The sequence below is a fragment of the Protobothrops mucrosquamatus genome, unplaced genomic scaffold (assembly GCF_001527695.2).
Source record: "Protobothrops mucrosquamatus isolate PMUCROS unplaced genomic scaffold, P.Mucros_1.0 scaffold2330, whole genome shotgun sequence".
Lineage (NCBI taxonomy): Eukaryota > Metazoa > Chordata > Lepidosauria > Squamata > Viperidae > Protobothrops > Protobothrops mucrosquamatus.
The window spans coordinates 12,972-36,972 of NW_015388413.1; the positions used below are offsets into that span (position 1 = coordinate 12,972).

General features: G+C 38.8%; 1 protein-coding gene across 1 annotated transcript; it reads left to right on the forward strand.

Annotated features, from left to right (window-relative positions):
• Positions 1-510: 510 nt before the first annotated feature.
• Positions 511-21,901, forward strand: RNF2 (ring finger protein 2). Its single transcript, XM_015824728.1, has 7 exons — positions 511-531; positions 13,046-13,134; positions 13,366-13,526; positions 14,852-15,067; positions 16,327-16,599; positions 16,825-16,996; positions 20,014-21,901. Exons 2-7 carry the CDS (start codon positions 13,048-13,050, stop codon positions 20,113-20,115), a joined length of 1,011 nt encoding a protein of 336 aa, XP_015680214.1. The 5' UTR covers positions 511-531; positions 13,046-13,047; the 3' UTR covers positions 20,116-21,901.
• Positions 21,902-24,001: the final 2,100 nt, after the last annotated feature.

Below are 24,001 nucleotides of genomic sequence, written 5' to 3' on the forward strand. Positions count from 1 at the left end.
AGCTGAGGAGGCTGTAAGAGAAGTAGAAACTGATTGTGGAAGAAGCAGAAGGAGACCTACAGGCCACAGCAGGAAGGCAAAGGACTGTCCAAGTGCCTAAAGCGAGGGAACACAACGGCGGAGCAACAACGGCCAACACACAATCGACAACCCACATCAGAACCCGCGGACAATGAAGCCGAGAGGGGCGTGGCCAATAGGCGGAGCTTCCGCGGAACTTCGACGCCCCTCCCCGCCCGCTACGCGTCCGTACACCGTATCGCGTCCCTCTCCTGCTTGTTTTCCCAGCGTGCTTTGCGGCCGCTGGTTGCCGCTGCTCGCCATATTGTGTTGCCTAAGCGAGGAAGAAGGCGGGGAGGGGGTGGGCTGGGGCAACCGCGATCGCACGCGCCTCAGCCCTGGCTGCGGGAGGAGGAGGAGGGGGCGGGGGCGCCGACGGCGGGGGCGGTGACGACGACCACGACGGGCGGGAGAACCAGGGGCGCCGGCGGGAGCGGGCCGGCTTGCGAGACCTCGCCAGCAACGGGGCCGGTGAGTAGGAAGGGGACGGGGGCAGCGGGGCTCTGGCTCCGCTGTTGGGCGGCGCGGAACGCGGCGGGAAAGGGAGGCTCCCCCGACCGACAAGGCCTCCGTCGCCTGGTTCCCCTTCGGGGCTGAAAATCTCGGCCCCGCGGAGAAGTCCTTATTGGGGCGCTCAATGGGACGACCCCCCCGCTCCCCTTTCTACCCGCCCCCTTTCCAGGCATCCCCTCCCCGTCTGGTTGGAGGCCGCCTTGCCTGGTCGCTCCTTTCCAGGCTACGAGAGAGAGCCAGTCCCCTCGGGGAGGGGCAGTGGCGGTGTCAGCGGCCGCCTGTATCCTGTCTCCCGCGCTGGCCTTTGCTCCGGCTGCCTTCGCCTCCCCGGGGCCTAAGGGGGTCGGAATCGCTCCGTCCTCGGGGCGGCCCCGGCCAGGCCGAGCGGGTACAAACGCGACGGTCGCCCGCGGGACTCTTGCCGGGGTGCAGATGTGCCCAGCCGCTTCCTTCTGGGAAAGCTTTTGGGGTCTCGAACCTTCAACGCGATGGGTTGCATTGTGTTTTCGCCGCTTTTGGCCCAGGGCCAGCTCTTTTCTGAGAAGCGCAAGCTGGGTACTTGTTGCCGCCCTCTTTTTAGAACTGAAATGGTGTTTTTAGTCGGTGGAAGGTGAAAGGAGTTGTACTTTGACGGGTGATAGATAACGTGTAGCACGGGATGCAGTGGCTTAGTCCCTTTGAAAGAGCTTTGGTTGCTAGGTATCGCTTGGTTTTTCAAGGGCATCCCTCTTGGGGATTTTGAACTCTGCGAGCTTCCAAGAATTCTCCGGGTTGACCAAGAGATGCTGCTTTTTGTCAGTAGGACAGGTTGTGTGTTTCTAGGTTTGTCAAAAGAGTGCAATTGCTTTGGTGATGACATCCCTTCTTTTTTAAAGGCAGAACTTGACTTTTTGCTGTTGTTCCAAATGGTAAAACTCACTGGTTTAAGTTTAAACCAAATAAGATGGGAATTCTGTCATTCAGTTTCCAACGTTTGAAAAAAGGTTAAGGGATCTCTGTGGATTTTACTCCGCTAGCTGTTGCCAACTATAGCAGGCAGTGTTCATCTCCGTTTGAAGGCCACTGAGCCAGCCCTGTCTGCGTCTTTGTTTCCATGGTCCTGTGGCCAGCATGACATATCGCAGAGCGCTGTTTCCCTTCCCACAGAAGTGGTACCTATTTATCTACTCGTATTTGCATGCTTTTGAACTGCTAGTTGGCAGGAGGTGGGGAGAGGATAGCACGAGGCGCTCGGGTCTCGAACCCAGGTTGCTGGCTTTCCAATTGACAAGCCTAGCGTCTCAGCCGCTGAGCCACTGCCCCGTTCCAGCAATATTCCAACAGTGAAAATGGTAAAATTCAAAGTGTGGTTAAATGATGAGATTTTAAGATGCTTATGTTTATGATAGTATTAGTTTCATTGGATAGTTGTTGACTTTGTCATAGGTTAATCTGTGGTCAAATGATAACATTTAGATAATATTTGATTGATAATTGGTCAGTATGCTTCAATGCTTAAAAGCAATGTTGCAGGGAAAAAAAGATTTCATAAATTTTATTTATAAAACCTTACTTTCGTGTGTGAATAAAGTGCTACCTATCCTACCTACATATGTTATAAATAGAATTTAATGTGGGTGGAGTTTCGTTCTCCGAGCTTGTGGGTTGGTTTCCGAACTTTTCTTTACCAGGCTAGGAGAATGAACCTCCACCCTCATCCTACACCTGAGCTACAGATATTTGCCACCATTGTAGGAATTTAATGTATAAATAAAATTGCAACATTATCTATGCTCTTCAGAGCCTGCATATTACCTATATGTGAATCACAGTTTTATGTATGCTTGTTTCAATTAGAGTCTACATTTATATAAATGATATTTGCAAAAATAGCAGGTAGATTTTTCAGAGGATTGATAAAATTCCCTCTAAAGTTCAAGGTTAGAGATACAGAAGGTCTTGATTTGGAATCAAGATATAGAGTGTTCTAAACATTTGTAATATGATTTGATTTGCTTCCAAAGAAAATGATCTGCTGCAGAATTATTTAAACAAAAAATAGAAAATTCATTTAGCCTGTCTTATAATAGGCAAAGAAACAATCAAAGAAATTAAGTGCTGTAATAGAAGTAGAAGAGCCAATTTGATGTAGTATTTAAGGCTTTAGTTAGAAACTGGGAGATTGTTAGTGCTGGTCCCATCTTGGGCATGAAGCAGCTAGATGATCTTTGGCCAGTCATTTTCTGTCAGCCCTAGGAAGAGGCAATGGCAAGCCACTTCTGAAAACCTAGCAAAAAAGCTATAGGACTTGTCTAGGAAGTCTGTGAGAATTGGACATGATTGAATGAAAGAAAGAAAAAATAGAAGTTGAAACAGAAGTTGAAGTGATGAATGGTCATCCCTTTTGAATCAACTAAGAGAAGTCAAATATAAAATTTTATAGGTGTAGTCAGTTCTTGTCTATACACATATGCATATATGACTTAATGTAAGTGCATAAAAAGAAGTATGAATTATTGTATTAATATGTATAAATGTAAGTTTCCCATTTCAAATACACAAAACCAAATGCAACTTGTGGATGCCTTTAGAAATGGCACATAAGTACACACATTACTTTGTGGCTTAGTTTCTGGGTTCAGTGAAGCATAGAAAGTCTCCTCAATGGGGGGAAAAATAGAATTTTGATTTCAGGTATGGAGCAAAGTAAATCAGTTAATACTCCACCTTTTACTCTGATACTCTTTTTACTCTGATCAGTCATATAAAATAGTTAAAGCAAAAATATGTCATGAGCTCTCAGGAGAAAAAAATGCAGAAAGAAAGGAGTGTGAACAAAATAGCATTGCTCTCTTGGTCTCCAACATTGGTTAATACAGCAATTGACACATCTGAAATGTTTTTTTCGCACGTTGAGCATCCTTTCCTTTTTAGCAAAGTCTAATATTTATCCTGCCATAGAGAGTTGCTGTTGATGGCTGAACTGAACCTTCATATTCAAAGTTAGCATGCCTGTGAATATGAGGTAGGGGCCAAGTTTACGTATTGTAATACGGTTGGATCAAACAAGCTACATTACAAACAGGTACCTACCGTTATTATGATTCAGTAAATCAGCCTGCGTACATGTAAGTAAAACTTCTCCTTTGTCTCATACTTGCCAAATTTCAATGCTTGGCCACTGCTGTCGTCATACGATTCTGGCTATAGGAATCTTTTGCCCTTTCTCATTGGTGATAGGGATGTTCTTGATTCAAAAGCTTATTCCTGTTAATAATATAGAAGAATAATTTGGAAAGAAGTTTGCATGCTTTATTTGTGTCTTCTTCTAAGTTTGTTATAATGTGGATTTGTCAAAGGATTGCCTCTTTAATTGTTGGGTATTTGCTTTTGGTAACAAAAAGTGTCCTATTAAATAAGTCAAAATGTTAGTCTGTTACATTATAAATATTATAGTATAGTTTTGTGAGTACATTTGTAGCCAATTTATTTGGTTTAGGAAAAAAATTGAAACATGGGATTATTTTTCACTGTTGGCAGAAAGATTGAAGGTGGTTTTACAGACATATATTCAATCTGTTTTTTTTGTCAAATAGACAGTTAAGAGACAATGTGAGAACTATTTTGACTATTATTGAATAGCTACAATACCATAATGAGAAGTAGGCAGCTTTAATAGTTTTGGATGCAGAGAAAGCCTTTGACAACTTAAATTGGGTTTTTATATTTAAAGTTTTGGAACATATGGAGTTTGGGGAGAAATTTATTCAAGAGGTCAAAACAGTTTATACATCACAGCAAGCAAAGATTATTATCAATGGAGATTTAAGTAAATCATGTGAAATTCAAAAGGGTAGGAGACAAGAAAGGCCCTTATCTCCCCTGCTGTTTATATTGATGTCCGAAGTTCTGAATAGGGATATTAGGCAAGATGAGAAAATAACAGGTATAAATATCAAAAAGGAAGTTCATACATTGAGAGCATTTGCTAATGATTTAGTTATATTTTTGCAAGACCTGAGAACTAATACAGAATATTTGATGAAGAAACTAAATGAGTTTGGCGTTTTAGTGGGCTTGTTAAGAATATGACCTCTGAAGATTGTGAAATATTGACTAATAAGTTGGGTTTTAGGGTGAAGAAAAAGGTGAAGTACCTGGGGGTTATATTGACAAATACAAATGCTAAACTGTTTCAAAATAACTTTGGACATCTTTGAAAAAAAGATATTTAATAACTTATTAAGATGGGATAAATTGCAACTATCATTATTGGTAGAATCTCTGTAATTAAGATGAATATTTTACCAAAGATGCTTTTTCTGTTTCAGACTTTACTAGTACTTGTAACTGATATACATTTAAACAATGGCAGATGGACATCTCTGAAGTTTATACAGCAAGGGAAGAAAACGAGAATTAGATATAAATTATTGCAAGATGCTAAGGAAAGAAGAGGCTTGGGCTTACTGGATTTAAAATTGTTATTTTGATGCCTGTTGTTTGGTCTGACTAAAAGAGTGGATGACTCTCCAGAATAAGAGCTAGAGAACCATGAATTAAGATTTGGATGGCTATTCATGGTATGCTAAGGTTAAAGTAAATGTTGATTTTAATAATCAGTTTGCTTGACATGCCATCCTAAGTATTTGGAATAAATGTAAGGTTCTCTGCGAAGATGCCTCTTTGGGTGTCTCCCCAGGAAGCTTTTTTTAAGAAAAGAAATGGTGGTGAGGCCAAATTGGTCAGACCATATTTTTCAATTATAGTGACCCTATCCTCAAATCTAAAGAGACATTGGAGTCAGAAGGATGTGTGTTGCCATTAGTTCACATATTTACAATTGAAAGACAAAAACCAGAAAAAAGAGCTATAAATTTGATTTTGTGAAGAATGAATTGGAAATTCTACTGTGTGGTAGTGATGAACACATTATTGCTAAAGTTTATAAATTATTATTGAAATTGAACCCGGAGAATGAGTATGTATAGCAGGGGTCGCCAACCTTTCTGGGTTGGGGGGACTGGTGGGAAAGGGAGGGGCAGGCACCTTTATGCACGCATGCACACACGTAAATGTGGCTGCATGCGCGTGAACAGAGTCGTGAGCATGCACACTCTACAAATGGGGTCGCTAGCGCTGGTGTGCGGCACGCGGCTCGGCTAGCACCGGCAAGAAGTTCATAGCTCACAACTCAGCTAGTACTGGCCAGAGGCTCATGTCTCAGCTACCACCGGCGAGAATCTCATGGCTAGTACCGGCATGAAGCTCACAGTTCGGCTAGTGCAAGGCTAACCTAAATGGTTAAATTGACTATTTCCTAAGAAAGCCAAAACCTCACCTTTACTTTCTGAAATATTCAGGTTTGGGGTTTATTAACATTTTGGATTGACGGAGAGCTCTGTAGTTGTTTAATAAGAAAATTAATCTTCCAAAATACAACTTCCCTAATAATTGTGCACACAGAGTATAATTCCTAAAATATTGTCCCTCCTACTTCATGAGGTTTATAATAACAGTCTTCTGCCTAACGGTAACATATTTAAAATAATAGTTTGTGCCAAACAATAAAATAGTCTCCAACCTCAATTTCATCCTTACATGTGGGTTTCACTCAAAATTCTTAACAGTAACTATGCTGAGAGGGAATTCTGGTAGTTGAAGATGTCACATCTGGAAAGCATCATATTTAAAAGATTCAAAAATATCTGCTTCTAAAAATGAACAGTGGAAAAATGTGTTAACTAAAGTCATGTATTATACCTATGTTATGGCAGGATTGGCTTGCTTAGGCTTAGTGTTGTATTTACCAATATGTGTATTTAGGTTAACGTATTATTTAAGACTAGCTGTACCCGGCCACGCGTTGCTGTGGCTCAGTCTGGTTAAATGGAAAAGAAAGAAAAGAGAAAGCACACGTTTCTAATATGTTTAATTTCACAATGCTTGTGGGTATACAATATTTTTTGTTGTTCCATTGTCTGTGCATCAATTCCAACGCAATGTCACATGAAATAATTAAATCAAAATGAAAATAAATCGAAATCTATGAAAATTCAATTTAACAATGCAATCGGAAACATTGAAATGGAATGGTAAAATTGGAAATTTGGAAATCGTAAATGGATCGTAAATCGAAAACATTGAAATGGAATGGTAAAATCGTAGTGTGTGTTGCTTTTACGTCCAACAGATGGCGCTGTTTTTCAAAAAAGCATGTTTTACCTGTCACAGGTGTGACATCTATATAATATAGGTATATAAAAACACGCGCGTATTCGAATGCAACGTTGTGTCAAAATTTCAAAGCAATCGGTGAAGACCTTTCGGAGATTTAAGATTTTGAACAAACGAACAGTTACATTTTTATTTATATAGATTGGGGTGACCCTGAAATGGAAAATGTCTTTTTTTTTCTTTTTCAAATTTGAAGCAAAACATTCATTCTGGATATTCCATCAGGCTGATGCAAAACTGAAACTGACTTGGATATTTTATGTTTTGTCAAAATAAAACTCAAATCAGTCTCAAAGTTTCAACCATAAGAAACGGTGGGAACTCAGAACAAGCCTCTTGGCATGAAGAAATCAAGAAGGCCATGTGGTGACAACAAAGAGATACAGAAGACTCTATATATGTCTCTTGTCATTTAGAACGATGGTCCCCAACCTTTTTGGCACCAGGGATCGGTTTCGTGGAAGATAATTTTTCCAGGGATGGAGGATGGTTTTGTGTGCTACCTAAATCCCGCACATGTGCAGATGAAGCTTTCCTCGCTTGTGTGGCCTGGTTCCAAAGAGGCCAGGGACCCCGATCTAGAAGGCACCCAGATTTTTGCAACCCAACTACGGAAGCCTAGTCTTCCTTGAACTTATAATACAACAATAGTTTGTCCTGTGGTACAAATATTCTTAATAGAAAGGAATGTGAAGAGAATTTATTACTGATGTCACTACGGTCTTAATACATCACACAAGACACAGTCCTTTTAATCATTTACCATCTCCAGAACAGGAGAGCATCCTGAAAAAAATTGCTGAATTAATTCTAGTTAGTCCATTAACGGGTTACTGTAAATAAGTTTTAAAACAAACCTCTTCCTATATTTTCTAAATGGAAGCCCGTTCAGGAGCATGGACTGTCTCCCTTAATCCTTGTATTTAAAGCTTTTGTACCTGCAGTGCAGGTTTATTATATCTTTTTTTTGGGTGGCGCAGTGGTTAGAATGCAGTACTGCAGGCTAACTCACTGCTCACTCCAGGAGTTCGATTCTGAGCGGCTCAAGGTTGACTCAGTCTTCCATCCTTCCGAGGTCAGTAAAATGAGGACCCAGATTGTTGGGGGCAATATACTGACTCTAAACCGCTTAGAGAGGGCTGTAAAGCTTTGTGAAGTGGTATATAAGTCTTAAGTGCTATTGCTGTTGCGAGTTTTCTTTTTGCTAAGAAGAAATTAGAGAATGGAGAAATTGCAATTCTGGTTGAATAAGAGGATGGGAAAGTGAAAGTGAAAGTGGAAGAGTATTGCTGCACAGGAGAGATGCCAAATATTGGGAAACAAACCCCTGCTTGGCTGAGGAGTAATGTGAATCATGTACAGTGCTATATTCAGCAAACAACTCTTTTTTTTTTTTACACTTGAAGTGCTAAAGGGGCAGATTGATCGAAGCAGGTCTCACAAATCAGCAAGCTCAAACATGTCTTTTAAGCAAAATACACAGTGGATTGCATCAATAGAACTTAAGACCATGCACACAATGAACACATGTTTGCATGAGGCCAGCCATTATAGGTTTTTAAATACAACCTGAAGCTTGCACAAATGGAAGGTAGCAAGAGGGTGCAATGCCTAGAAAGTAATAATGAATTAGTGATATCAAACCAACCAAACAGGGTGACTCTTTGCTTTTCGGAAACATGGAATCCAACATTCCAAAAGAGCTAGCCAAACCAGGCCAAGGCATTAGAAAAGAGCTTTTGAGAAAATGGAAAGTTACATTTAAGATTATTTGCTAAGATTGCATATGCATATGCACTCTGTGCATGCTCTTTTGTCCTGTTGATATTTTCAGAGTGCTTTTGAAGATAAATCTCAGCAACTGTAGGAATCTTTACAAAAACCAACAGTAAATTACCCTTCAGACAAGAATTTTTGCATGATGAGTAGGGAATAATCTCCATTTCTTTTTCTATCCCAGTTGGGCAATCTGCTGCTGGCTAGACCACTATTCCCATGCTTCCATCTGTGTGCATTGAAAGAGCATGTGGCCTCATTGCATCATTGCATTCTGTTTACACAGATTGGGCAGTCAGTAGAACCAGCAGTACTTTCAGTTCAGTGGATGCAGCATCTGGCTGAAGTTACATGGCGGAGTGGAATTTCCTGTAGACTGGAGGGAAGAGTTAAGAGGGGCCTGAATTTGGAATTGCTGCTCTTCAGGAAGCAACTCAGGTTCAACCTCCCCCAGAATCCTTGAAGCTTTCTCTTGCTGTTCCCAAGGGAATGCAGTCGGTCTGGCGAGATTCTTGTCATGCAGCTGACTAACAATGAAATTACGAGCGGTTGTGGCTGCTTTTGCCTGACCCAGGGAGTGTCGTCCATGTAAGCTTTAGTGCTCAGGTACCGAAAGAGATAACCAAGTGAGTCATAAGAATGTTTTCCAATATGAAGCTTTCTGGGTGAAAGAAATCAAAGATTCATACCAATATGAGTTGCGTTAGTGCTCAGAGTTGTGTAAGAGACTCACCGTTGGCCACATCTGGTCATGGGGGGAGAGTTTGGAAAATGAGAAAGGGGAAACCAGGAAGTCCAAAAGGGGGAGATACCCCTTAAGGAAGATCAGTTGCTCCACCAAATCAGTATTTAGATGTGAGTGATGGAGTGTTAAACTGCATGATGTCCTTTCCTCCACTGAGCTGTGCTTTGCATTGGTGGCAAATAGAATAGAATAGGTCTTCAGGTACAAGCTTCAAATGTTTTCATACTGTGGTGTGGCATCACTATTATCCGCACATGCCATATTCCCAATTTCAGGAGGGGCAACCTCTATCTCCCAATATTCTCCCTCAGCTTTTGGGTTGCTAACAGAATGGAAATGGCTGACTACCATAAGCTTCAACACTACCACCATCTCTGTTTATGTAAGAGGAAGGGTTCCCTACTAGTATTGGTCTCCCCCATATGAAGCTAGTTACAATTTAGTGATGGAACTAAATCAAGCAGGCTCCACTTCCTCTTTTGACACTGCCCTCCTTCTGATTAGCCCTCAAACTGGTCCTATTGTCTCAACTATGGCTTGTTCTGGGGAGAAGTGATGTAGTTTGGAGTATGTATATAGTTGCCAAACCTGGAGTGTGGGAAAGAACTCTAGAAAGCTAGCCCTCTTTTAAAGCATAAAATAAAGTGCTCTATTTAATAGGTGCCCACATATAACCAGCAAGCAGCAATGCTGTCAGTATCTGTACACAGTACACAGGCATGTATAGTATCCACAGCAAGGGAGGAAGAGCTGTTTGAAAAAAAAATACAAGTAAATAAGTAGGCTTTATTTGTGTGAAGGTTCTTCTTGGAGGAGGAAAATGCTCTTTTACTATAAAAACATGTTTTTTTAACAAACTAAAATTATCCTACTATCCTGAATAAAAAGGAAGTTGATCACATACATAGCTTCAGAACTGCTGCTTTTCAGAGCATGAATAGAAAACAAAGGTATCCTAGCACAATTTTGTTACAGGACCCCAGGCATGGACGAATCACTTAGATTTCCTGGATGTCCCTTTACAATCTTGTGGATATGTCCTTTACAAACATTGCTCCTGTACATAGAATAATGGAATAAGAGTTGCAAGAAATGTCGGTGGTCTTCTAGTCCAACCCTCTGCTCAAGCAAGAAACTCTGTACCATTTCAGACAAATGGCTGTCCAGTCTCTTCTTAAAAATCTCCAGTGTTGGAGCACCCAAAACTTCTGGAGGCAGTTTGTTCCACTGATTAATTGTTCTAACTGAAAGGAAATTTCTCCTAGGTTGCTTCTTTCTGATTAGTTTTCATCCCTTCCTTCTTGTTCTGTCTTCAAATGCTTTGGAGTATAGGTTGACCACCTCTTTTTAAACTAACAGATTAATCAAAGTAAATATTTTTGAACTTTGCAATTTAAGGGTCATTAATATTTGTAATAAAATTGTTTGCATTTGTTGAGAAATTCTTACAAACGTATTGTCAGCACTGCTAATATTGGATATTATTGCTTTGACAAAATATGCAGAATTGTCTGGTATTTTTAGAGTTAACTTAGATGATGCGGGGAGGGGAGGAGAAAGATAAGGAATGCACTGGTTACAGAACAGAAGTGAACCTTTGCCCTTCGGGCTTATTGGAGAACGTGATTTATGACTGCAAAATAGGGGAGGGGAATAGGCTGGAATGTTATGTGCAAGGAAGAGGAATTCAGATCTTGGCATCCATCCATGCCTTGCGGACACTCTGTTATACAAAATAAAGACTTTTTAGGATAAACAATGCCTGGAGTGTTTCATTAGTCGGAACCATGACACGTATATTTAGCAATGAGTGTTTCTGTTAAAGACATGCGAAAAGGATACCTATGGGTTCCCAGTTCCATTTATAGCTTACTACTTTCCTTGTTTAAGATGGGCAAAATAATTGGGACTTGTTTTTTAAAGAATGATTTATATCTAATATTTATAAGAACAAGATTGTGAGATTCTTTGCTCAGGTGTTTTTGTACCTGAAAGAAAACATTAGATCAACTCCCAAATAATTTATCTTTAAAAGGTGTGGGGTCCCTTAGACCAGTGTTTCTCAACCTTGACAATTTTAAGGCATGTGGACTTCAACTCCCAGAATTCCACAGCCAGCATTGCTGGCTGTGGAATTCTGGGAGTTGAAGTCCACATGCCTTAAAATTGTCAAGGTTGAGAAACACTGCCTTAGACTCACTAAGAATGCAGTAATCCAGATAATTTTGTTCGTTAAATTTCTTTAGAGGGAAGAACCTTGAATTCACAATCATTTTCCTTTTGTGTAAACAAAGTTTATGCAAATTCCCAATTAGAAATTTTCTGAGCAAGCAATGGTGTTATGTAATTTCCCTACATCTAAATATTCTGGCAACCTAATTTGAGTGAACAACTTTGCCAGTTTTTCTAAAGGATTTCAGAGTAGGAAGGTTCACTCTATGTTTCCCTTTTAGTTAGAGTTCTACAGGTAGATCTAATGTGATCGTTATTGCTTTGTATACCAAGAAACAGGAAAAAATCCTGCTTTTGATTGGATGACAAATTGTATATCAGGTTATCAACCTCTCAATGTACATGAGTATAATCATTATGGCTTCATACATCATGATTAAACAAACTTAGTAATTTTTTCCAACAATTCTTCTTGCTCGGAGAAGAGGCAGTTGTGGTTTATGGTGAAAAGGGCTTTTGCGCATCTCCATCTGCTGTGCCAATTGTGGCTGTTCCTGAATGAGAAGGCTTTAGTAGTTTAAAGACAAGAAGGACTAGAGGTGACACGATATTAGTGTTCCAGTATCTAAGAGGCTGCTACAAAGAAGAGGGGGTCAACTGGAGATTGGACAACCATTTGGCTGAAATGGTATAGGGTTTCCTGCTTGAGCAGAGGGTTGGACTAAAAGACCTCCAAGGTCCCTTCCAATTCTGTTATTCTGTCATTCTATTCTCTTCCACAAAGTAGCTTCTGTGTTAAAAGTTTGAGAAATAAAAATGCATAGTGGAACTGGGAATAGTATGAGGGATGTAGTTTGTTACATACAGAATGCTGAAAAAAATCAGTTGAGAAACAACCTTATCAAAATGGATAAAATCACATATAGAGTAGAAGTAGACAGGGAAAATTTTTTCACACTGTCTGAAAACTTTAGGACCAGTAGTCATCCAAGGAAACTAACTGAACTTGAAGAGATCAAGAAAAAGAAAGGACTTCACACCGTGTATAATTAATCTGTGGAATTGATTACCACAAAACATGGCGATGGCCATTAACCTGAATGCCTTTAAAAGGGATTGGATAGATTCATGGAAAGTTAGTTAAAAACTAGTAAGTTGGAAGACCCAATTTTATCTCTGCGCTGGGGGCAGTTTGATTCCAAATACCAATTTGAATGGTGAATGGTAGTGGGATAAAGGTAAATTCTCCGTCTCCTACTTGAGAGCACCCTAGAGGTGTTTCATTAACCACTCTAAGAAACAAAACATTGCACTAGAATGGATCTTATCCTGCTCTAGCAAGACTATGCTTATGCTTATCCAATCCATCCAATCTACAGGGCTTATTAAAATTATGAAAATGCTGGTGATTTTGGGCTGCTCTTTCTCAGCCCAACTCACCTCAAGGATTGTGGGAAAAATAAGATGCGGGAATTTTGGGTATGTTTGCCATCTTAAATTATATATATATAAAAGTAGTGTAACAATATGATGATGATGATGATGATTCTGTTTTTCTTTTAGCCATGTCTCAGACCGTACAGACAAATGGCACACAACCATTGAGCAAAACATGGGAACTCAGCTTATATGAACTTCAAAGAACACCTCAGGTACTGTAGTTACTTCCTTCTCCATCTTTGTATTATCTTTGCTAATAGCTTGTATCATTGTATTGTTTTAGTGTGAATGTGATCTTCCACATCCCAGATAATTTGTACCAGAAGAATTAGATAGTAGGAAAAGTAATGCAATTATAAGAGTATTGAAAATGTATCATTTGTAAATATTAATTTCAATGGAGCAAGGAAATAATTTTTTGAAAACGCTATTTTGATCATTAGGAAGCTATAACAGATGGCCTGGAGATAGTGGTGTCACCCCGAAGTCTCCACAGTGAGCTAATGTGTCCCATTTGTTTGGATATGCTGAAAAATACCATGACTACTAAGGAATGTCTACATCGATTTTGTGCTGATTGCATTATCACAGCCCTTAGAAGTGGGTAAGTTGGTTGATGAAAAAAAACCACTGCTACAGAACTGAATAGTACCTTGGATTTATGCTCAAACCCGTGATTCAAAAGGTTTTTTGGAATTGAAGCCACATAGGATACAGCCAGTGATGCATGAATGTTTTAGATATTGATAAGGCCACTGTTTTTGCCCCATGCTGGAGTATGTGAAATGGGGTGCAAATTTTAAGAGTAATTATAACAAAACTAGGTACTTCTTATTTCAGCAAGAAAGGTGGTGTAAGTAGGAAAGGCCAAAAAAAGCAGATTGCTGCCAACATTTAATGATATATGGGATTATATAGCAATAGCACTTAGACTAATATACCGCCTCATAGTGCTTTACAGCCCTCTCTAAGCAGTTTACAGAGTCACTCTCATTTTACCGACCTCGGAAGGATGACTAATCTGCTTGTTGCCTATCATAGCTCTGCCACAAAGGAACTATAAAAAATACTTTTGCCTTCTTTCTTCTCTGAAATTGTCTCCTGTCACCTATTGTATATGGCTGGCCACATTCGAGACCCAAAGAAGGTTATATAGAAAGAATTTGCAGCTAGGATGGGTTGAGTATTTTTGCTATCCTACTTAATCTTGTGAGATGGGAGTCCTTGGTGCTCTCTGAGCTTGATTGTTTTCTTGCAGATGTTTCATTACCCAAACTAGTTAAACTCATCAGCACTGATGATGTTACCTAGTTTGGGTACTGAAACATCTGCAAGCTCAGAGAGCACCAAGGAGCTCTCATTTCAACCCTGAGCCTCAAACATTTTCTCCTTTATTGGCTTGTAGGATAGGTTTGTTGCAGTAGTACCTGAGCCAAGATCATTCAGAGCATCTTATATCCAAGCAGAGACTTCAATTTGGAGTTCAAATCAGGATTTGTATCCAGCATAATACACTGACTCCAAGTAATGACTTAACTTTTTTAAGCCTATGAAAAAGTGGGTACATAAAGAATACGAGGCTCCTTGTACTGTTGTCACCAAATAATGTACAGGACTAAGAGCAAAGAGGGTCAGTGAGCATTGACCAAATCATTCTATTGAATTCTATACTGCCTTATGCTTTTTAACTGCTATGTCTTTGTCAGTTATGTGCAAATCTTATAATGTCAGTATGGAGTATAACAAATTTGTTAACCTTCAAGGATTCGGATTCTGAGATGTGCAAAATTAACAAATGGCTGTTCCCCTTTTGACAAATAGTTAAGTATTTTGAAAGAAATCACAAAGATTTGCCAACAATGCAATAAGTATACAATATTTTTGAATTAGGTAAGAACATATTTTTGGAATTCTTTTTCTTATTTTCAGAAACAAAGAATGCCCTACTTGTCGTAAAAAGCTCGTTTCCAAAAGATCTTTGAGACCAGATCCAAATTTTGATGCCCTCATCAGTAAAATTTATCCAAGTCGTGATGAATATGAGGCTCACCAGGAGAGAGTTTTAGCAAGGATCAGCAAGCACAATAATCAGCAAGCTTTGAGCCACAGCATTGAAGAGGGTCTGAAAATACAAGCCTTGAACAGGTAAAAAAATTATATATAGTGAAAAGATGGATAAACAGAGTTCTCTAGTTGGGTGATTGTCCGCATACTTATTTGTATGAAAATCTATATCTTCAGACCTCAGCATAAAAAGAAAAAATAGAAAGAAAATTATGCCTACCAGAAGGTTAGAGAATTGCTTCTATTTGAAATACACATTACTGGATTGAGTAGACGAGTAATTGAAAAGCTTACATTTTTAAATAAATTCCTGCTTTTTCTTTTTAATTTGAAAACTGTGGATCATGCAAAATTGACCACAACAGCCTAAATTCCAATGCTTCATTTTATCCAGCAACGTTACAGCTAACCATATCCTAATATTTGTTCAAAATCTATATTTCAAATGATATGTCTACTAAATACTGTAAATACTAAATATATTTGTAATATTATGTGAATTATTTTGCAAAATGAATTTCCTGGCATCATCATCATCATCATAATAACAACAACAACAACAACAAAAATAAATAAATAAATAAATAAATAAATAAATAAATAAATAAATAAATATAAAATAACAAAGTTGGAAGGGACCTTGGAGGTCATCGAGTCCAACCCCCCGGCTCAGGCAGGAAACCCTATACCATTTTGGACAAATGGCTGTCCAGTCTCTTCTTAAAAACTTCCAGTGTTGGAGCATTCACCGCTTCTGGAGGCAGGTTGTTCCACTGGTTAATTGTTTTGTCAGGAAGTTTCTCCTTAGTTCTAGGTTGCTTCTCTCCTTGCTTAGTTTCCACCCGTTGCTTCTTGTCCTGCCTTCAGGCGCCTTGGAGAATAGCTTGACTCCCTCTTCTTTGTGGCAGCCCCTGAGATATTGGAACACTGCTATCCTGTCCCCCCTTGTCCTTCTCTTCGTTAAACTAGACATACCCAATTCCAGAAACCATTCCTTATATGTTTTAGCCTCCAATCCCCTAATCATCTTTGTTGCTCTTCTCTGTACTCTTTCTAGAGTCTCAACATCTTTTTTACATCGTGGTGACCAAAACTGGATGCAGTATTCCAAGTGTAGCCTTACCAAGGCATTGTAAATGCATTACAATGCATTGTAATGCATTGGTATTAGTATTAATACTACTACCGTTTCAATACTACAGCTATATAATGGTGATGGAGGGTTGTATGTTGGATATGTTTATTTAATGAAAAAAATAATCATAGGGTGGACAAAATTTGCTAGCTGACACAAAGACTCTGAAAATGAACTTGGATTATTTCTTGATTGTGCTAACTAGGTTACAGAGAGGCAAGAAGCAACAGATAGAGAATGGCAGTGGAGCAGAAGACAATGGTGACAGTTCGCATTGTAGTAATGCTTCAACCCACAGTAATCAGGAGGCTGGACCAAGTAACAAAAGAACCAAAACTTCTGATGATTCTGGGCTTGAACTGGACAATAACAATACAACAGTTGCCATAGACCCAGTACTGGATGGTGCAAGTGAAATAGAATTAGTTTTCAGACCCCATCCTACGCTTATGGAAAATGATGACAGTGCACAGACAAGGTAAGCAGTGATTCATTTTTATTTTAGAAGGAATACCGAATATGGTAGTAGATGAATCCAGTTAAATATTGTAGGCCCTGTATGAGTTGATGTAGAATAAACAATAGAAAATACTGGATTGCGTTTACATATCTGTAGGATTGTTTTACTCGTAAGCCTTTCCATATCTGTTAATCTTACTTCTTGTAACCTGTAGGTACATAAACCCTCTTTGCTTTTGTACAGGTACATTAAGACCTCGGGCAATGCCACTGTTGATCACTTGTCTAAGTACCTAGCTGTGAGGCTAGCCTTAGAAGAACTTCGGAGCAAAGGAGAGTCTAATCAGATGAATCTTGAAACAGCCAGTGAGAAGCAATACACAATTTATATTGCTACAGCTAATGGCCAATTCACCGTGAGTAACTGTTTGAGCAAAAATGCAGTTGGGAAAAGGCATTGTTTCAAAATAAATTTGAATTCTATTCAGAATGTCATTATGCCCAGGGCTAAACATAGAGGCAGAGCAAATAGGGCATGCTGTCAGGTGTGTCTAAAAGGTATGATCTATATACCCGGGCTTAACCCTCTGTGTGGAAAATTTCTGAAAAGGACTTTTTTCTGTTTGATTTTACTTGTGCTAACATAGCTATTTATGCGTGCATTACAGTGTGAACTGGGGGGGGGGGAAGCACATGTGCATATGTTGCTTAAAAAAAGATGAGGAAAATCTAGTTTCAGACCATTGTTGATTCGTTTCTGAGCTTTCCTGTTCATCTCACTTTCTTATACAATCCTAGCAGAATTATTTATCCCCTACTGTGGAAGGTGAACATGTAGAAAGGAGTATTTTAAAAAAATATAATGCAAACAACCAAGTGTTTTGTTGTACATTAAAGCCTCAACCATGTATTATCTTATAAGCCTTTGCAGAGAACAGCTCTGCTTCAACAGAAGCAGACAAAAAGGGCAAAATGTGTATTCTTGTCAGGTGGGAGAAGAAAGGAGATGAAGAATGTTAAGAGACTGACCATTAACAAAACATAAACTTTTTTGGGGGGGAGGCATGTAATTCTCTGGTCCATGAACGCTAAAAATGGCAGTGGGATTATTTCAGTCTCTGAAAATATTCTTGTCACCTTGTGTCCAAGGTGGTTATCCTTCAACAAAGCAATTTTAAAGACACATTTTATCCTGCACCAGTTGACCAAAGGTTTTCATACTCTCAGAATAAACTGAGATTTCTTATAGTGTAGTATTTTATTTTTATATGGTTTATGAGTGCAAGATTGTGTCACATTTAGCTACTGCTTTGTTAATAGTCACTCTCTTGCCTCTCCATTCTCACTATTCCCTCTTCTCTTTCCACCTCCTACGACAGCTGCTTGATGTTTGGACTCCACACATTTGATGAAGTGGATTGTACAAAAGTTAATGTGATTATTATAATAAATTGATTTAGTCTTTAAGATATCATAAAACTCTGCTGCAGAAAACTAACATGGCTAACCTGTGAAAATGCTGAATATAAACATACTAAGTGAACATGCTAGGAAACTTCTATTCGTATATCTGGAATCTTGATCTGTTATATGATGTTTAAGAAGGATGAAAGGTCTTTTTATTTTGGACAAGATTTAAATATACAGCATGCTTCTTTCTATATCCTGGAAACCAATGGGAACTTATTGCTGTTTTTACAGTGCCTAAAAAAGAGTCTGTATACTTCATTGTCTGCAGCTCCCTACTGACTGGCCTGCTACATCCACACATCTTTTATTATTTTTCCCCCCAGAATTAGTGTTTAGTGAAGTAAATTGTGGGAACATACAATAAAAAGGATATTGTACGGAATCTAGCTGATATATTTATTCATTACCGAACTATGTACTTAAAATAAATTAAGAGTGACCTTTAAAAAGGACTAAATCAGACCTAGCCTCCCATACACATTGTATCAATCTTAAAGGAATTGAGGCTTCTAGTGTAAACTTAAATATATAAGGTCTAGATTAAACTTAACCATCTGGTCTCGATCTAATTGAAAAGAGCTATTTAATTCATTGAATAGAATTGTGTATTGTTAGTGGCAAGTAAGTTTGGGGGTTAGGCCTCCACTTTAGACCTTAGATGTTTGAATAAAAAAGGTGTTATTAAATCTATGCTGGATCCAGTAATATATGCATAACGTCCCCACCCACTTGTAATTATAATGACTATGAGTGGGTAGGACAAAATGGCAGTCAGATTTGGATCACTGCTGTGCGTCCTGGAATACATGGCCTGCCCTCCTTGTACATGAGATCTGGAGAGAGAAATGCAAGATGGGTGTGTAGGATCAGGCCCAAGTGCTGCAGGATTCCAATGAGGTAGTATGGGGGGGGGGGGAGGCAGAGGGTGCTGCAGTGACCCTGTGGTGGGTCGTAAGGGCAAATGACCACAAGGCCACTGCCGCCGTTGTATCTTTGAAATGGGGTTATATGTAGCTTTTGGGGGAGGGGTCTCTTGTAACTTCAGACGTTAAGTGGCCTGTCGTACCTCGATAACCTGAGCTCAAGATACTATTAATTGCTGTCATCATGTTCTACTTAGACCAGTGTTTCTCAACCTTGACAATTTTAAGGCATGTGGACTTCAACTCCCAGAATTCCACAGCGTGGAATTCTGGGAGTTGAAGTCCACATGCCTTAAAATTGTCAAGGTTGAGAAACACTGACTTAGACAATTGTGTTACAGTGATTTTATTCCATGCTTTAAACAAGCAACCAGGGTTATGTCCCATGATATTGCTAACATATTTGATGGGGAAATATAAATATTTTCTGATTGTGATTGACAAGGTCTTCTTGATGAAGATACCAGCCTGAAAGATACTGGACAAAAATGCAGACAGCTAAAAGCTTTTGTTTGCTGTTATTTAAACCCAAAAATTTAAATGTTGGTAGATTTTTTTCAAAATGCTAAATGTGTAAAGATCTAAAAATGTTCACTCTTTGTCATGTTCAGTGTTGAAAGATCAGAATTGATATAATATTTCTTAGTTTCAGCTTGCAAAGCTGGAGTGGCTTTTTATGTTGCTGTACTTTGAACAGACTAGCTTTATTTACCTTGATGGTAGAGTGCAGAAATGTCAAACGTACATATTTGTTTGCATATCTATTTTGCAATGGGAAGGATAGATTTTAAAAGACCTGTAGCCCTTTGTATGGAAGTATACTATAACACCCTCATTTGCTCTGTAGCTGCTTTTCCTTTGGAACTGAAATATCGGTTTATATTAGGCTATTCATAGACAGGAGTGAGAGTGTTGTTTACGAACTGTGATTTGTCAGTGTTTGGTAATTTTCTAGTTATTATTTCTTTGTTATTCATTTTCAAATGGCAATAACACTTTTCTATTTTTAACTTTGTTACTTCTTTTGGCTCCCACTCTAGGTATTAAACGGTTCTTTTTCCTTGGAGCTGGTCAGTGAAAAATACTGGAAAGTGAATAAGCCCATGGAGCTCTACTATGCACCAACAAAGGAACACAAATAAGCCTTACAAAAAAGGCTTTGAGTTGGAACAATACTTACTTTTATAGCTTTGCTTTAATTTGAAGTACCATTCTCTGCATCATGGACAACTGCACATAGACTTGGATTCCCCAATGAATATCTCTAGACAGTATTTTGTGTGATTCCTAACTTATATTTTTCTTTCTGAAGAACTGAATGATCAGAACATTCCACTGTTACTGTCGTATGTGTTCTTTTGATTTGGTGGCTCTTGGTTCATGCGCATGAAGTTAGTGGCAGCAAAATTTCTTTAGAACATGGAATGCTAGAAGGCTTTGGATGGGCAGACTCACTAGCACCTTGATGTACATTGACAAAGGAACAAGAGATGCTATAGTTCTGTTAATTATATATGATTAAGAGTAGGTCTGCTAGTAAGTAACTAATTCAGATGCTAAAGAAATAGCTGGGGCTGGAAGAAAAGATAGATTGTTCACAGCGGTACCTGAATTCTTATGCAATGCCCTGTAATGTCATTCTGCTTTGTGAATAAAAAAGCCACCTCATGTACAACACTGTCTTCATTCCCAGTGTCCATGGGAATGCAAGCTACTCTTTTTCCTGTTTTCATCATATTTAAGGTAAATTATTCTTACCAACTTCACATTATAGCTAAGAGAACATTAACTGTAATACCGTTTCATAGCTTAATTGCGGTTTAAAAAATGACTTAGAACTAGCTCTGGGAAAAGACTTTACAGAATGAGCATACATTTCTGAGACAAGTTCCAAATTTTGTTAATCACAGTTCATGAAGTGCTGATGGTACAATCATATTAACATTCCCAGAAACAAGGGAAAAATATACTGATTTGTACTGATATTACTAAAAATAATAATGATGCAATATTGACAAATTTCTTTAACAATATTCTTAAACTTTCCCATGTCAATTAGGCACTTGTGGTAAAAATAAACGTAGTGTGGGTTGTAATGATCTTTAATTTTGATTGGATCAAAACTATATACTTACCTATCGTAGCATCCAAATTTCTGTAAATCAGTTATCATCCATGACCTAGTAGGAGACTCATCCTTCTGTGTGACTGATGATGTAAAAAAAAAACAAACCTTCCTTTCACTGAAATGTTCCCCAGTACTCTCTTGAGAGTTTTGAATACGCTAAGAAAAGGAATGGTGCAGAAAAGTGTGGACTTGTAGGGGATTACCTTCAATATTTAGCAACGTCTTATGGTTGTTGGTCTAAAAATTATGATCTACTATAAAAGTCAAAAAGTCAATTTACTGCAATTGAAAGCTGAGAATATGCCTACTAATTCGAACGATCTGATGATTGTACAGAAAGAAAAAAGCTTTATAGTACTCCGTTCAATGTTAGAGGTTCCTGAATTATTTTACCAGTTTGTGCCATGACAGTTCATAAGTCCAAGCCGGGTTGGGGGTGGGGTGGGGAAAATGTATCATGCTTACTCAGTTTTGTTCAGTATTTTTGGTGTAATGTACAAACTATATAGCTTGCTAGTGCATGTCCACTAAATATAATCACATTTCTTTTTATGTGAAAAAATGAGTTTTGTATAAGCAAACATCAGGTGCAAAAAAAAAAAAAACTTGCTTTGTGACTTACCCAAGAAATTGTTTAGCCCTAGATGCAGATGAAATACAGCATTCTGAAAAGATTGTCTGTCTAGGGAAGGTACATTGTTCCCACGTTGGTGGGAAAGAATGTGAATTTTTAACTTGTTATGGTGAATTCGATAAGTATTTATATTTACTTAAATATATAAAGTAGTTGTTTTCATCAATAAACTGCACTGTGACTTTTTAATGGGTCAACTATCGGCAGCTTTGAGAAGTTGCCTATCCTTAGTGCCACATTTTCACAAGCAAGCTATTTTGGAAAAGTGACACTCTTATCATTAAATGTTACATCTCTCATTCCTGAAGTTCAGAATTCATTCATGGGTATATATAAGAAATCCCAAAGAGAAATGAGAACCTGAACAGGTAATATATCCTCTGTGACTAGCTAAGATCTGGTGTGATTCATAATCCATTTACAGTAGTACTATTAACTCTGAAGGAGGTGAGAATAATCCTGAAGAACACGCAACATGTCAATTTAGTGCCCCTCTCAACTCTCCACCCAGCCCTAACAAACCTGTGTTTTTTACAACAGCTCTTCTTTAGTATATGGTGAAACAAGTGCTACAGAAGACTGTTGTGTCTTTCATTATCCCATTTTGAGATTCCCTATCTGCACAATACTAGAAGCCGTAAAGGGTCACCATCTTGATCATTGGAATCATCCAACAACTACATGCTGACAGAAGCAGCTGATTATTCTTCCTGTGAAGGTGTAGGATTTGGAGGGACACAGATTCCACATTACAGTATAAACTAACTGTCCTTATATCTCTATGGATGTGAGTGCAAGCTTAAGTGATTGCTTTTGTCCCTGTGGTAATTGGCTATCCACTAACAATCATACTTGATAATGGCAATTTGAACAATTCTGATGAAAAGTGTGCTATTTTGCCTATTTAAAAAAAAGGTACTTGGGAAACTTTCTGAACTGCCTAAAAATGATTAAGAATAATTTTGGAGGTTTTCATGTTTGCACTTCTGGCCAAATGGGGCTAAGTTTACTGCAGAGACGTTTCTGCACTAAATGAACAAAAATTGGATTTTTTTCCTCCTCCCTTCTTGCAATGTTTTCCTATTTTACTCTTTAAGTTCTTCAGTGCTTTCTTTAAAATAAGATGATTTATGGCAGGGATCATAGTATATTCCAGAGAGGTTTTAAAAGATTTTCTTAACAGATTTTTTTAAAACAAAATCCATCAATTTCAGAAATCCTGTTTTATAGCCAGCATGCTTATATATAGTGGCTACCAACATAAGCATTATTAGGCTAGGTTACAGTTTTGATCATCCACCCATTTCAGAGCTAGGTAGATGTATCTATTTTTTTTTGGGGGGGGGGGAATGAGAATTCCCTCTTCCCTTCCCATATTGGCCTTAAACTCTCCAGTAAAAATCCTCTCCTTTAGAGATTTTAAGTCTCCTTGAAGTAATCTATCTTCTGTCCAACCCAACCCACTCTGATGCAGCCCCACTGGTGCTGAGCAGTCGATTCATAGACTGTCCCTGGAAGAAAACAAGCAGACACCCAGAAAAGAAGCATCATCAAAGGTCCCCCAAATAGTAATAACATCAAGTGCTCCTGTGATAGATAGAAAAGTACCCCAAAATCCCCCAGGAAAAAAAAGGCGAGTGTTGGTAACAGGAGATTCAATTCTCAAGGGAACAGACTCAGCCATCTGTAGGCCCGACAGTCAATCCAGAGAGGTATGTTGCCTCCCTGGAGGAAGAATCAAAGATGTGGCCGAGAACCTAACCAAAATAATAAAACCCAGATTACTACCCTTTTCTACTACTACATGTAGGTACGATCGACACCAAAATGGACCTGAAAACAGTATCAAGTGATTACGAACAGCTAGGCAAGAAGGTCAAGGAGTTAGGTGCACAAGTAGTGTTTTCATCTGTACTGCCAATGAAAGGTCAACATCCCGTAAGAGAACAATGGATTCTAGAAATGAATAAGGGGTTGGTGTCGTCAAAAGAACTTTGGATTCCTGGACCATGGTCTGCACTACCTCCATCATGGACTTTTGGCAAGGGACGGGCTGCACCTCACAAAAACTGGGAAGAATGTTTTTGGAAAACGCCTGGCTCAACTTAATAGGAGGGCTTTAAACTAAAATTGAGGGGGGAGGGTGATCAAACTTTAGGATCTCTAGGACCTAATTACAAGCAAAAACCCCTAGCAAACAAATCAAATAATGAGGCAAGGAGGGATGGGAAGGAAGACAAACTCAAACACCAAATAGGAGACATGG

What these genes read in the sequence shown, in the direction of transcription:
- RNF2 (XM_015824728.1), top strand. Translation starts at nt 13,048, where the DNA reads ATGTCTCAGACCGTACAGACAAATGGCACACAACCATTGAGCAAAACA. An exon ending in ATCACAGCCCTTAGAAGTGG is followed by an intron (nt 13,527 to 14,851) that starts GTAAGTTGGTTG and finishes TCTTATTTTCAG; the next exon opens with AAACAAAGAATGCCCTACTT. An exon ending in CAGCTAATGGCCAATTCACC is followed by an intron (nt 16,997 to 20,013) that starts GTGAGTAACTGT and finishes CTCCCACTCTAG; the next exon opens with GTATTAAACGGTTCTTTTTC.